At 41.3% G+C, this 15591-nt stretch overlaps 1 protein-coding gene across 3 annotated transcripts in view; it reads right to left on the bottom strand.

Moving 5' to 3' along the window:
* Nucleotides 1–2422: 2422 nt before the first annotated feature.
* CHRDL1 (chordin like 1) overlaps nt 2423–15591 on the bottom strand; it is a 45337-nt gene continuing 32168 nt past the window's right edge. Inside the window, exons 7-12 of one of the 3 annotated variants that reach the window (XM_087748125.1) lie at nt 14951–15018; nt 13448–13622; nt 9915–10109; nt 8010–8174; nt 6886–6975; nt 2423–5617 (exon numbers count right to left, since the gene is read on the bottom strand). In XM_087748125.1, the coding sequence (XP_087604251.1) occupies nt 5487–5617; nt 6886–6975; nt 8010–8174; nt 9915–10109; nt 13448–13622; nt 14951–15018 (824 nt within the window). In that variant the 3' untranslated portion in view covers nt 2423–5486. Of the gene's footprint in view, nt 5618–6885; nt 6976–8009; nt 8178–9914; nt 10110–13447; nt 13623–14950; nt 15019–15591 lie in introns of all 3 variants that reach the window. The other 2 variants (XM_087748124.1, XM_087748123.1) reach the window with 2 other exon arrangements.

Below are 15591 nucleotides of genomic sequence, written 5' to 3'. Positions count from 1 at the left end.
GGACCCCTTCTTAAAGGGATTGGGAATTTTGCTATTATTTACTTCAGTGGGAATAGAATGCAGTTTTAATTTATCTGATTTTGTAGTGTTGTGATCCTGAAACAAACAAATAACGAAGAGAGAAACAAGAGGAGTAAACCTATAGGAGACAGAACTGATCTTGGTGGAGAGATCGGCTAACTGTGGGTGCTGTTTGAGAGGCCGTTAGCTACACTTGAAGCCAAGTGTGATGTGCTATCTCTGTCTCTGGAGCTGAGGTCATTTGAGGACAGATTGGGAGTTTTTACTTTGAGTGGTAGTGAAATCAGGCTCACTGCCTTTTCTGAACATGCTGAACTGTCATCCAGTGTGTCTACATTAAAAACTGTTTTGCCGGGTTAAAATCAATTATTTGTTTTTGCTTTGGATGCTTTACATTCTTGCTCACAGTTGGGTTGGTGTTATGTGAGAAGGGCAGAGTTGTGGGTTCATACTCATATACTCATGTAGTTGCAGACATACTTTACCCAAGAAGTGAAACAGTCCAAAACCTCAGATCAGAAGACGAAGACATTTTTCAAACCCCAAACAAAAGCAATAAATGGAAATAAGGATTAACTTTGTCAATTTTCACCCCTCCCACAATAAATCTCCAAAATCTTGGCTTTTATCTTAGATGGATAACACAATAGGCACCAGAGCACACCAATATTACGCAAATACTTCATGTGCTATCAATTATTTTGGAAGTATTAATCATCTGAATTGTGAAACGGTTTGACCTTTTTTTTTAATGGAGAGTGTATGAAGATGAGTGTTAGGCTGACACATTCTTTCTCTTATACTTGTGTCGGTATATTTAAAAGTAATTTCAGGAGAACGTAGCAGTGAATAGGGCTCTCCTCTCGGTACCAGCCCCTCCTGGCCTGTGGAGTCATGTGGAGCCAGAGATTATCTGTGTTACATGAGAAGGGAATAGGAGTGAAGTGAGAAATAAGATCTAGTGTGCTGCTAAGAAGTGTTTGGATGTTGTGAAATCAAGAGCATACATTCACTGTGGATGCAGCTATGCAACCCTGAGCGTTAGTGACTTCCAGTCTGCAACTACTAGGAGGGCTGGTGCCCCTCGGGTAGTTAGGCTTGGAGAAGGGGGCTGGTACAGGAGAGCAGAGCGGAGCAGGGATGCATGCCTAGGGTGTGTCCTCATGGAAAGGATTCTTGTAACAGACGCCTTGCTAAAATAAAAAGGTTCTATATAAATGTTTCTTAAGACCATCTCTTTTTAGTCATTAGCACAGGTTGAGTCCGTCAACATTTCCCCAATTATTTTGAGTTTCAGAACATGTGTTGCCCAGAAAGTAATATGTCCTGTACTGTTCTCTCAGTTGTCAATGCTTGATTTCTTCTTTAGTTGGTTTGCATATATGGATGTCAATGCTTTGATTTTCAAAATCAATCATGCTGGGTAGGTGAAAGCTGAATTAAATTGGATCAAACATATCTCTGAGTAGAAAATCTATATACTGCAGGTCCTATGCTGTCTGCCTGGCATACTATTGTTGCCCTGCTAACAAGTCCTGAAAGCAAACAGTCGTGGCTCTTGAGATTAAACAATTTAAATAAGCTGATAGTTTGAGCATCCTGCTGATCCTTCTAATTTGTCTGTTCCGTTACCCAGGTTGTGATAATTTCTATAGCTTTTCAGTTTAGCTTGGGTGAGTGGTAGTGTGAGTTGGTTTGCAAAATTCTGCAGGAGACATTCCTGCGAGAAGACCTGAAAGAACGAACTACTGCAGCGCTGGGGACACAGCTGTCCTGCCACAAGCTTTACGTGTCTGATTTTCAGACGCAGTGAGCAGTCAGGGCTCAGTGTCAGCCCTGTGGATGCTGACTTACAGCAAGCTTTTACTGCCTTGGTCTGAAACTGGCTTAAATGGGAGCAACATTACCACCCCTATGGATTAAACACTGCAGCATATTGCAAGAGTTAATTAATTGAAGCGAACTTGTCTGTGGAGGGCCACACAACCCTGCTGAGTTCACTGGGACTCCCATGAGTGCACGCCACAGAGCTTCTCAGGCCTGGTTCTAAGTGATGGTAAGTCAGAACTGCTCATAACCTACGAACATCTCTTAGGTTTTTGATAAACTGGTGTCTTAGGTGCACTGCTGAAGTCCATGGGGTCCAAGCTCACACCTGAAGCACTAAGGATGCGGGTGAGTGCTGAAGCCTTACTTTGCACCCTGTCTGAGTCTTGAAGCTGACTCTTCCATAGCTCAGTACCCTATTCCACAGCCGGCAGCCATGCGCTGCACCCAGCCGGGCGCGAGGGTTCAGGCTTTCTCCAAGGTGGCAGCAGCAGGACTGCACGCAGGGAACCGACACCAAACATCTTGACCAAAGAGCATCCATCATACACAAAACGCCTGCTTTTATTATCAACTTCAGAGTTTATTAATTTATCAAACCAGGTCAAAGTGATACAACAAGTACATAAATAAGTACCGTAACAGACATACATCCCATGAAGAGAATGAAAAACATGACACTGTGTATTTTGTTGTCTTAAGTGACCAGAAACTGGAAAAATGCAACACTGCATTTTACTAAATTATGCTTATGATTTTTTTTTCTTTCTTAAAAAGTGTTTATTATAAAATAAATACACAATCTGGATTCCACCTGTCCTGTCACAAATACAAAAAGCAGATTGCCTTCTTCTTAAAAAAAAAAAAATTACAAACACTGTACACTTTCCACTTAGTCTTTTTTCACCAGCTACTGCTACAAACAGACGACGCCTGTGAGGTGAGAAATCAACTGCTGGTCTTCCCACCAGATCGCTACAGCTCCTCAGAACCTCTTCCTTACAATGTCTTTACCAAAGGAAGATAAGGTTAATTCATGACTTATTAGAAGATTTATAATAAAATTTTGCACTTCTGCAGGACATTTCAACCCAGTAGATGCCACGTGCAGTGGGCGTTGCGGATGCCAAACTGCTTCTTCTACAGTTACACTGCAGTAACCTGTGGTGCAGTGAGGTCTTAGGACCTCCATTAGGCTATGCTACACCCCGCTTCAACACCAGGACAGGATTTATGGAGGCAGAGGCTACAGTCCCATGGAAAGGTGGTGGGACAGTCCACTTAGCTCTCCTTTTAAAGAACAGGACTTCTAATGCCAAGTGCTAGTTAAGACAGCGCACTATAGCGTGGTACCAGTGCTACAAGGTGCCAGTGGCCAGGCGCTGGCAGCGGGGCTGCGGGGCCCCCTCTGAGGAGAGCTGAGGGGCTGCCCCGTGCCGGACACGGCCGGTTCTGGCCGGTTCTGGCCGGTTCCAGCGGCCCCACCACAGGGCACAGCTGAGCCCCTCAGCGAGGCTGGCGGTGCCTCGGGGAAAGCGTATTTGAGAAAGGGCAAAATGCTGGCGGGCAGTGAGGGGTGAGGGGGGAAAAGTGTGAGAAACAGCCCCACACAGCGAGGGCCGGGCAGGAGGAGGGAGGAGGCGCCCCAGGCCTGAGCAGAGACTCCCCTGCGGCCATGGAGGGACCATGAAGGATTTCCCTGCGGCCCGTGGAGGCTTGGAAAGAGACCCCCGTGGTTCTTACTGGTACCAGGTGAGACTATTAAGTTCTTGCAAATCCATGCGGTTGCTGGAGTAGCTCCCTTTTTAGCATGTTTTCCTGTTATGCAGTGGACCATGCTGAGTGCTTGCTAGGGAGGGAAGTATTCCTAAATATTACTGCTCTCTCTCCAGGCCTAGGCACAACGGGGTGGTTATATACAGGCAAGATCACTAAGGACCTGAGATCACCCTATATGTATTCTCCTAATTTCCTTCAGCCTTTCCTTCACCTTCATGTGTGTTCTTGCTTGCTCCTCTTTGTTGGGAAGCCCTGTGTTACATCCTCCTGATGCTGCAGGCAGCGCAGGCAGGATCTGGGTGGCATGAAGAAGCCTGGCCCTGAGGCCTGCGCTGCAGAGGGGGGCTGCCGGGGTTTGCTGCTGAAGACAAGGATCCCCTCAGGATGGTGAAGCTCTGCCTGAAACGGGCTTTTGGCATTCGGCACTGAGCTCTCCCACACCTTCATCCCGTTAGAAATGGGTACGCCCTGGAGTGCTGTCACTGGCAGAATGACAAACCTCAAAATCCTTGCTGTCACTGTTGATTTCACTCCCTGTGAAGACCCAGCCCCTGGCTCAGACCATTTCCATAAAGCTTTGTTTCCTTGCATGTGTTTGAATAGCAGTATTCCTGTCTGCTTGTGGAGTAGAAAATGGGAGCAAAAGCAGGCAGAGTCACTCGCTTCTTGGGATTTAATCCAACATCGCAGCCACGAGGCAGTGAGAAAACTCTTCAGAGAAAACATTTTTTAAATTATACTTATACTCTTTCTGCAGATGAGAGCCACCCTTCTTAAACACACTGTAGACATGCTATACTAAATTTAACAGAATCTCTCAGATTTGTTTTTCACAAAGATAAGAGTTTTCACAGAGCTGCTGTGTTCTAAAGGCCTGCTGTAGCTGTTTGGTGTTTGTCACGGGAGAGAGCTGTCTGTGAGGTGTCAGAATTGAGAGGTCACCCTCAGAAAAATGCAGAAGATTAGGTTTGTAACAAATCAGAACTGATTAAGGACTGTCGCAACTTTTAAGGAGTTATTAATTGGGAGGTTTAACCCTCTAGGTGTTTTGAAAGTACTGCAAGTACTTCACCACCCTCTGTCACGTCACGTCAGAAGGCAGTTTATCAGCCAAGACCACGTGTTAATAGGGCCCAGAAGAGTGAAGTTATTAGGGCTGTGATAGGGAGCTAACACTTCACATTTTTAGAGAAGTGGGTGGAGGAAACAGTGAAAACCACTTAAAAGCAAACATTTGCTCAAATTGCTACAAAAATATAGTGATCGCCACTAACACCTGCTGTTCAGTTTATGGACTCAGTTTGCTCAGCTACAAGACATCATCCCAAAGGCAGGCTGCTTAGGAGTTTGTTAGTTCAAATCTGTTTTTTATTTCTCCAACACAAGTATTGTATCACTTGTATTTTTCTTCCACTACTAAAAAAATCCGTGAGTCATTTCAACACCAGAAACGGTATAAATTCAGCACAGGAAATAATGCTCTCCATAGCTCCTGCACATTTATGAGGTGTCCTTCTTTTCATTAGTTTGAATAACTTGCCAAATAATAATAATAAAAATGTTCTGTTTTCTCTTTGTAACTTGTAAAGAAATGCAACTCTGGGAAAGTACAGTCTCTCTTTCTCCTTCCCCCACCAGTAATACAGAGCCTCCTAGTCTTTTGGAGGAGATATTTGAACGGTTGACACAGACCACTACACATAAAGCAGCAAATTTGCTGTGCATGATGTGAATAATTACTGCATTATAGTTTTGGGTTTTAGGGCAACTGTTGACTTAAGCAAAATAAGCCTGCAGTCCAGCTGCAGATCCAAGTTTTCATAAGTTTTCTTGTGTTTCTCCCTCCAGTGCTGTCTCCCTTAACAGTGACCCTTTTCAGACTTTTCAAGGTACAAAACCTTTAACAAATCCTCGAGTTCAGTCCTGCACACTCTGCTTTCACACATTTGGCTGATCTGAGCTTCTCCCTCGCTAAATATTTTCCACTGGCCTGAAAACAAAAATACAAAGGAGACAGATACTGACTTAGAAAAGGGCATAGGGAACTTCAAAGACATTTACAAGCACTCTCCAGACCAACTGATTCACAATGGTCAAAGCGAGAATATCCAATCCTCCCATGGAAAATATTCCAAGTATCTTACAATCACGTAACATATTCCATGCAAAATAACTTTGTTAAAAATAATAAACAAGGACCAGAATATTGTTCTTTTCTTTAATTAAGTAGTACTGAAAGCTGACCCTATTTATTCAACCATTTATGACGTTGGATACTCTGCTTTGTAACAGTGATGTGAAAATTTAACTCTGATGGTAAACCAAAGTATTTAAAAGTTGGCAAGTAACAAGTGTTAAGTGTTTCATGCACTGTGAACTCTGCCTACCTGTGTGTAATGCAAACTGTGTTTGCTGAATATTAATATTTCTGTACATTTTTGGTAATGTTAATAGAAATGCCCACTGTCCTGGTAACTAGAATACTGTATTACAGATAACAATGACAAGCTTACAGAAGGCTGACAGCAAAAAATTAGGAATCTTTTTATATGAAAAGGTGTCTGCTTCTCACTAAGCCTGTATTATCAAGAATATATTATTCCTGGGAAAAATACTTCCTTGTCTAATTAGAGACCTCAGAAAAAAGGACAACTTGTAATGCAAAAGAACTGGGAACTAAAAATGTCTATACGTTAATTCAACTATCAAATTAAGTGTCATATGCCAAGCTGGATGAAATGCAAAAAAGATATTGATTCAAGAGTGATAAAGGAATTGCATGTCCTTTCAAAAGACAGATTTTAATAATGAAGATATTGTTAAGAACATAGGAACGGCTTTTTTCAAATACAACATATATGTATGTAGGAGAACTCCTTTAATCATCTCTGAATTTTTTCCCTTCTAAATGACTTTCTAAGAAATTGGGGTAACTTGACATGTTACTTAAATAAATCCAAATTGTGCTGCTGTGCTGACATCAGCCGTATTTCAGACTTATGGGAGTATGGTCAAAAAACAGCTGATCTTGTATTTTATCAAAATATAGGAGACTAAGACAGGATGGACATGAACTGCTCTTGTAGGTATCTACATTTTAAATTGCTGTATTTTGATTATTTAAATCTAAACTTATAAAATATTGGAGCCATGTACTGGAGGAAAAATTAGTACCTCTGTGTTGAGTACAAGAGCATGTTTTTCAAGGCTATGATTATATGGAGAACAGAAACCTGAAGAGGTCAGAATTTTACTTACTAGGGGTTGTCCTTGTTATCTGCTTGAAGTAAGGAAGTTCTTCAAATTCCCTCTTGGACACTTTTTCAACATAGAAGTGACGCAGAATCCCTTCAGCAAAAAAATAAGAAGTGCATGTTACTGGAAATGTGTCTGTTGTTCTAAACCTGGGTTGCTCTCCTGCCTTTGTGTAGAATTACTGCCATGTTGAGTCACCTTGTGAAATAATCCTTACCAATTACGTGGATTTTCAGCCCATTCTTTTTTACTCTGTTTGCCACCCCCCTGGTTTTTTGCTACTCCCCTGTAAATCCTTCCGTGGATTTACGATTGCGGAGAGTTTGTGAGGGGGCGTGAGAATTAGCCAATTCTTTTCCAACACAGCTGAACCCTTCCTTAGTATGAGTAAATGTCAGATTACAATAGAAGCCAAAATCCCAGTGTCTTGGAGAAAACCATTATCATTTTGCAGTCAGGTGCCATTTTGCCGGGAACATCACTGTCAAATCATCACAAGGCATTGTGGCTTCTTGAACACACACAGTAGTTATTAACCATCCGATCCTCTGTGACTCCTTTTCTGCTCACACTTTGGGCCTGGCTTTGTGTTTTAAAGTGCGTTCTAGAGATGTATCATTTCCATGTAAAGGGCTGCACTATATGAGGGTTTCCGATGAGGATCACATGCGTTCTTGCTTAAAGTAGATTACGTAGATAGGATTTTTAGGAGGCTGGAGATAATTTTTATTATACTAAAAGTTCAGGATTTGCAGAAATGCTTGGGCTTCTGAATGCTTTCCTATTTTTTTCTAATTCTACCAGTTCGTCTAGTAAAATATATTATTTCCATCCTTAACACATTTTTTTCCCATATTCTAGACCATCATGGGTGTAGCATCCAACCTGTTTGTCATTGTGGTGACAACCTGTTTGTCATTGTGCTTTTGCTCACAATGAAGGGTAGGAGTTTGCAGCACTGGAGCTTCATGTGTTATTAATGGTTTTTGTACAGCAAAACCTGAGTGTGTTGGAAGTGGCTGTAATAGCGATGTCCTAAATAGCCAGAATAGCCTGGATTTAGAAATTGTCCTGGGATTTTAAGAGAAGATGGCACACTGTTTAAAGAAAGAACTTGCTCAACTCACCTTTTCTAATTGTCCACACATGTATTTCTATTTGAGGTGGCTTTTCAGTCTCTACTGCAATTTTTCTGATGGTTTCTCCTTCCTCTGTGAAAACGGATTCATAGACGGGAAATGTCTCTTTCCCACAGAAGTAATCTTTGTTGTCAAAGGTTTGACTTGGCACTTCTTCTGTTTAAAAAAAGCCCAGAACACATACTACAGCTGTAATCAAGTCCTCCAGAACTTACTTGGCAGCAAGAGCCAAGCAGGTTTAGTTTAAAAGTAGAATTTTCACTTGTATGGCCACTCAAATCCATCTCCCCCTAAGCCCCAGACATTTAATAGTGTTCTATTCTGCTAGGTTGTGATGGCCTGTCTATGGTGGCAAGACAGTATTCGTGTTAGAATCCAGTTTCATAAGGAAATGAGCTATGTAAAACCAGGTGGTCTGTGAGACTCCTCACAATTTTTGAACCTGTTGTCCACTTTTCAAGCATATTTGAAATAATGGTAGAAGTCTCAGAGGGAATAAAATAATTAAATGAAAGTTGGTGGTTGGACAGAGTGATGAGTCCCAAATTAATGCTTTGCTGAGGAAAAGGGCAGGTAGAACCTACAAGGTTTGCATTTTGCTCAGCAGCAGCCAGCTGGCCAGTGCAAGCCTGGGCTAGCCATAGTGCACTTTATCTCTTGCCCACCTGGTAAAGTCGTAGAGCATGTAAGTAGAAATTGTAATTATTCTGTTGGTAATTGGAAGTTGGACAAGAATGTAAGAGAGATGATGCAACTCAGAAACTTGGACTGCTGTTTGTGGAAAAACCTAATAATTAATATGTCTCCACACATAAAAGACAGACTGCAGGAAGAGGTTCAGCTTTCTTAAAAACTGGCACATAGAATCTCAAAGAAAAGGCAGTAACTTTCTTTTTGCTATTAAATTTTCTATTGAAGCCTGTTAGCCAGGTTTTGCTGACTGTTCTCTTCTCAAATGAGCCCAATAAAAGTTGGGGATCTCTGATTCACAAGTATCCAAAAGGATCTAGATACACACCTCCTGCCTGCCTACAGCCACTGCATCGTGCTTTTTCCCAGTAAGCAAGGCTAGCAAGAGAAAATGGGAAGTGTGCATTCTATGAAGGATTTCCATATACAACTGAACAACTCATTTCCTCAGAGCATTTCTGCCCAATGCATCACCAAACAAACATAGAAATGGGCCATACAGGTTAGAAAAGAAGTTTAAAGACACAGAAGAGCGCTGGATGCTCCTTTGTCCTTTATATCGTATACAACATGGCTGGTCATTTGGCAGACCGTCAGCAGATTCATATTATCAGATTTTTCACTAGTTGTAGCATGGATTTTAGTAAGTAATGTCTACATAAGTTTAATCATTAGCGCAGCATAGAAACAATGCTAAATTTGTGCTGTTAGTATTCGTTTTAAGGATTAAGTTACATAACTGACACCAATCAATTTATAATCAGGGGTTTTGAATCCTTCTGGTACATTTTCAAAAGCAGAAATGGTATTATCTCCATGCACATTTCACAAGCTAGAAAATGATTTGAAGTTCTGCGGGCACTGCAGTGGGGGAAGGACAGGAGAGTCTTCTGACAGTAATGCACTCTCTGTATGTTTCTGTAATGTTCTCTTTGGAAATGAGTGTCAGGAAGTCATGCTAAGGCAGTGACTGATCAGAACATAAGTGCCCCAGGCAGCAAGCCCCCCCGCCTTGAGGAACAGCAGTGAACAGCAGGGCTGGCCAGGCAGCTCTGCCTGTCTCACATTGAGACCTCTGCATGCACATCAGAACAACGCCACAGCTATTGCTACTTTCATCAGATCTTATTGTGACCAGAAGGCTTGAGCCAAGCCTCTTAACATGCAGAGCAAAAAGGTGGTCTGTGATCAACTTTGTTTTACCTGGACAGACTTTACAGCATTTTCCTTCTACTTTCTGAGGGTATTTGCAGGGATATTGTTCTGGACAATGAATTTTCTTACATTCTTGTTTGGTGATGTTGCAGGTGCACAACACACACTCTACGATTCCAAAGGCCCGGAGATTAGGATGCCAAGATTCACCATGTGAGTATGTTTTGCCATTTGAAACACAAACTACAAAAGAAGAGAAAAGGAAGAAAAAGTACAACTGGAAAAGGTATGTTCACTGGCTACCTCTCTATGAATATTCATTTGATTCACGCGCATTTGTTTAAAGCAGTGTCTCTATACATCATTTGTTAGCGTCTCTAGCCCATTTCTCTGCTTGTTAACTTCAACTTGGAATTTTACTACTAAAATGAGTCTGAGCCTATGATCACCCTTTTCTGAGCAGTTTTGCCTTGATTCCAACTCTCAGCAGAGAGTGTCCATCCCTATTTTGAGGAGAACAGCGAAGGTGGCTGAGTCAAGTATTTGACTAGCTCCTCTCCAGTGCACGCATTTCAGTTGTGCATCATTAACCACCTTATAAAACTCACTCCTCCTTCCCCTCCTAATCTCAGTCCACACACAGGTCACAGCCTGCTACGTTGGCTCTGGCTTCTAGAATTGAATTTGCAGATGACAGGATCATGACATTTGCTACTGAGCCATCTGCACAACTTTTCTTACCATTAGCTGAACACGGCTTTTGCAGTGAGAGCCATGCTATCAGCAGGATGGATTAGTGCCACCTGGGCCTTTTATTGCTCTTCCATGAGAGTTCCTGCTACCCAACACACAGAACAAAGCAAGGGAATGTTGCAAAATGAAGTTTAATGTCCTTCGTGGAAATATATATGTCTATAGGTGTATAGAGACATTTGGCTTTTGGAATCACAAGAAAACATTAACATGAAAGGATGCATTTGGGACTGAAATTTCATTCCAATAGCATCTAAGCACCTCAGAATATTTATTCATCAGTGCCCCTGGGAGACAGAGAAATACAGCTGACACAAGGACAGTGGAAAAATGCATGCCTAGTGGAAGCTACTTTGGGTCACCTGGCAGTTAATGGGAATTACATGACTTTACACCATGTTTGCATTTGTCCTATAAACCTTACTCCTTTCTTTTTAAATATTTTACAAACACAAAGAAACATGCAAACTAATCCTAACAAGGTGAAAGAAAGGGCACTGCCTGATTTCTAAAAGCAACTGAAGTGAAGCTGGGATATGTTGTAAATATTTCCAATTCTTCTAATATGCCATCATTTTTATTAATGCTTTTATTTGTAAAATATGTTCCTATTTTGCCTGTAACTTTCAAAAGCAATTTAATTTTTATCTGTAATCTGAAATTTACATCTAACTGGTAACAGATGTGACCAACTGGCTTATACTTTACTGAGTTACTGAGATTTATGGGGAGTGTTCTTTGCAATGTATTGTCTTTCATGGGGTTATGCTATCATTTGGTTTATAATTTGCTACTTTTTAACTCTTTCTTAAGGCATGTTTTTATTTTAGAGGTAGGAAACAGTTTTGTTTCTCAAATAAAAGCAAATAAAGTGTTATCTGTATACTAAGAACATGGGAGAAAAAAGTATAAATGAGAAAACTGGTAAGCACTCAGCTGCTCAGCAGGCATCTTACATGCTCAAATACTATATTATTAGTTATATTTATGCTGATACGGATTTTTTTTCCCAGGTAGAGCTCTCCAGATCCTTTATGGACATAAATATTTCATGATTTCTCCCTGACAGGGAAGGGACAATACATGACATTGTGTAGATACATATTCTCTCTGTTTTAAGGGTTTGTTTAGCACAGAACAGTTAAATAATTAATCTGAGGTAGCAGATGAAGCCTCCAGTAGAAGCCAAAACACGGCAAATAACTTCTAGTTCCCTGATGCCCTGTTTTTGGTGCTCTTCATGTTTAGAATGATAAATCTGTATCCCTGCAACTGCACAGTATTTGCATGTCAGGAGAATTGTTGTGTGTTTATTTTTTAACTTGTTGAAATGCGTCTCAAGGGGCATGTGCATTAATTAATAAAACACTTGTTAATTGCACAAGAACAAAAGAAAACACACGGTCAGCATTCCTGTTTCTATCACAGGGATCTCTCAGACACTCTCCAGGCAGTGAGTGTCTGAAGTTGCGGCTGTTACTATATACTGCATCCAGAAATATTCTGTTCATCTGTACGTTCTTTATTTGCTGAAACAAATCAGTTAGAAATTGCTTTGATGATGTCTTCATGTGTGAATTGCACGTCAAAGATACTGCACTGCATGGAGATTCCTGCTCCTAGATTCAGCATAAAACACTGGCATGATCTGAATGTTTTTTCATGCTTGTTCAGGTGGATAATAAAGATCCTATGGCCAACATTCCTTCTGTTAGTTAATACCTTAAAAGATTAGTTGGCCCTAACACAAGGGCTTTTAACTCTTTGTGGGTAGTTTCTAAGTGCATACTGACTGGTATTTGTGGATAGATGCTGTTCTGAACATGCATTTTTACAGCTATTTCTTTTATGGCTTCTTAGGCCTGTTCCTGCAGACCTCTGTTCACTGAGGTACACCCACTGTGGGAACTGAGCATTCCACCCTTTTTATTGTACAAAACCTGCTGTCCCACTAACTGGAGAATTGATATTTTCCCTCTATTTTTGTCCTTCCTATAATGCAGCAGGAATATGGATTAGTCATCTTTGGATAAGGTTTGCCTTGGTTTGGCTCAAAGTTCTGCTGTCCCCATAATGTAATATGTCCTGTATTATATTATCAGAGGGCACTGAAGGATTCTTAGAGTGAGATTCATTACCTTGGTTAACTTTGCCCCTTTACAGCTCAGGCACCAGTACAGGCTCGTTGCCTACTCTGCCCCTAGTATTAGTCATGGAGGAGGAAAAGCACCCCCTGCATCCCGCTGTCTCAGACAACTGGCTTAAGGTGGGGGAAGTCATGGTATTGTCTTTCTTGAGAAACATTTGCTAAGCCTTGGAGGCAGAAAATGTCTTGATACTATGGCACAGCTTTATGGTCTGAGATTTGTGGGGCAATTTAAACATACGCTGTTTACAGCTACTAAAGTTACAAAATAGGAGACAGTGTAAAGAAAATAACCACAAAAATTTCCTACTGGACAAGTCACTGTCTGAACAAGTTAGCGAATCTAAAGGCATCGTGGTGTCCTTTATGGCACAAAGCACTCACTGCCCTGGTAACTGCTGCATGTGTTCTCAGAATACAGAGCACAATACCACAAAGTAATTCAGAGAGCAACGTGATAGTGTGGTGCCTTTGCAGAGTGAAGTGCACTGTTGTATATGCAGGCACAATTGATCTCAGTCAAGAGCTAATTTTTATCCTTAAAAGCTTATTGCTTTTTGCCTCCCTGATTTGCATTGGGTCTCCTGATACCAAGAATCTTTTTCCAAGATTTTGCTGTATATTTTGAGAAGCTGATTGATTCCTGACCCAGAGTAATACTGTAAGAAGTACTTGTCTTTACCTCGACCGTGCTTATGCTTGTTGTTGATGACGATTTGTACTATTGTTCCTGAAGCTTGCTGGGGATCCGGTAGGACTCCACGGTTACTCCTGGCATTGGGAAATCGTGGAATGTTGACTACCTGCCTCGCAGAGCTGGGTGACAGGTCGTAGTGGGAGCGATGGTATGAGTGTCTCTGTTTGGAGACAGAAAGAGAGCAGGGAAGTAAATGTCTCATTCCAATGAGCATGGGGAAAGAGGCTGTACTAGAAGCTTAACACAGGCAACGAGAGTGTTGCCACTGCCATCTAACATCATTAAATGTAATAAATGGCACCACACTAAATGAAGGCCATTCAGGCTTTGCAGAGAGTTAACGTAGTAATGAAGTCATCTACACATATGCAGTTGTAACTCATCTCACCAGACTGTATATGTCAGCGTAGGTGTCTTTATCTAAGTAAGTTGGTCATCTGAAGTCCTTAATCAAGTCAATGGACTTGAGGGGCAATTTTAGAACCTGACCTGTTGTGGATCTCTGTATCATGAGGAGATGAATCACAACCCAGAAGTGCCTATTTCGCTCCATGTATTAAAAATGGTGTTCAGAGCTAGATATCTACTTTACTGATGTCTACTGTACTTTAAGATTAGATGAGAAGAATTGTACACCTGTCTAGTTTTCCTCATAAAAATTGCTTTCTACTGGGGCTCCAGTGGCAGAGCACATCCAGAACAACTGTCCAGCTTCTTGTTTGCTTGCAGCTTTAAACTCTCATGCAAGGGGCCAGGGTTAGCCTTGCACAGACTGAGCAGAACCTTACTAGAATCTGTCTTACAGACTGGGAAGTCTCATTTTATTTGCAAAGGGAAGTAGTAGTAGTAGTAGTAGTAGTAGTGTGCAGCGTGTTTGGTTGTTTTCAGAGAATTATTTTCCAAAATACCCGTGGGCAGGAAGGGATAGTGTATATTACAGCAGTTATTTTATAAGGCATGATTCTTCTCACTAATCCAAAACCCTATTGGTTCAGGTATTTAGGTAGTGCACCTAATGCTTAAAAGCTCTTCATATTCTCTCCAAATGCTGTGATAAAAATAATCTCTCGAGGAGTAAGTTGTTAATGGATACTCTTAGCCCCAGACGTAGTGAAGCCCCTAAAGTAAATATATATATGTGTATACATCAATTGGGAAGTAAGCGTTTGCAATTATGGTTTAAAAGTGACGCTTGCATAGCAAACAAAACGCTGTAGAATTTTATTCTTATAGAGCATATACAACAAAGACCAAATCCAGAGCCTGCAGGAGCTCACGGGAGTTTATAATTCAGCGTTATTCACGAATTCAGGTTGAGGTTATTAAGGGCAGAAGTGGAAAGAAACCTATTTTGGGCTAGATTCACAGAACCCAGGATGAAGCAGTAGATATTCAGACCTGTTATCATCCTTTCCTCTTTTTTCCCCAATGTACTGGCAGGCACAGCACAGCAGGAAAATACATCTTTAAACTGTAGGTCACACTTACGGCTTCCCTGTTGGCTGGCTGCCGGAAGATATCTCCATCGGAATGTTCCCATGATAATTCTCCATCTCCTGTATGTGACGCAGAGCAGTATCAGTTAGGGGAGTAATTGTGCAACACCTTGGGAGATACTTAGGGGAAAACTCTCATCCAGCTTTACAGCCAGATTTTGGGTTGAGGTTGCATCAGTGTGTAGAAGTGTCAGTCTGTAGTCTGACTTTATTGTACTAGATTCTGTAGAGATCAAAACGAAGATCCCTTCCCAAATATTATGCAAACTCAGGATTAAGATTTACTATCAGATTTATGTGGCTTAACAATATGCTACAGGTAAGATAAGTTCCAGCAACCATTTGCTGGAATCGTCTCAGGCAAAGGTGAGGAGACATGACCTAGCTTAGCTCACAGAGAAAGGCTAAATTGTGTGACCGTCCATCTACTGTGGGCTGAGGGAACCCACAAGCACAGTTCCTGTTGCTCAACTAGCATGTAACTTCACTGAGAATTGAATCCTGAATTACATTTTTGTAGTCAGCTCTGAAGTGCAGCCATTAATAAATAATATCGTATTATATATAGCAAGAAAAAGTAAGCCATATTTTGTCCTGCACGTTTCCTGTCCCCATATCTATATGGTTGGTTTT

Source organism: Nipponia nippon, unplaced genomic scaffold, assembly GCF_047370975.1.
Source record: "Nipponia nippon isolate SJK-2023a ecotype South Korea unplaced genomic scaffold, ASM4737097v1 scaffold_12, whole genome shotgun sequence".
In the NCBI taxonomy this organism is placed as follows: Eukaryota; Metazoa; Chordata; class Aves; order Pelecaniformes; family Threskiornithidae; genus Nipponia; species Nipponia nippon.
This window is presented reverse-complemented; position numbering and strand designations above follow the sequence as displayed.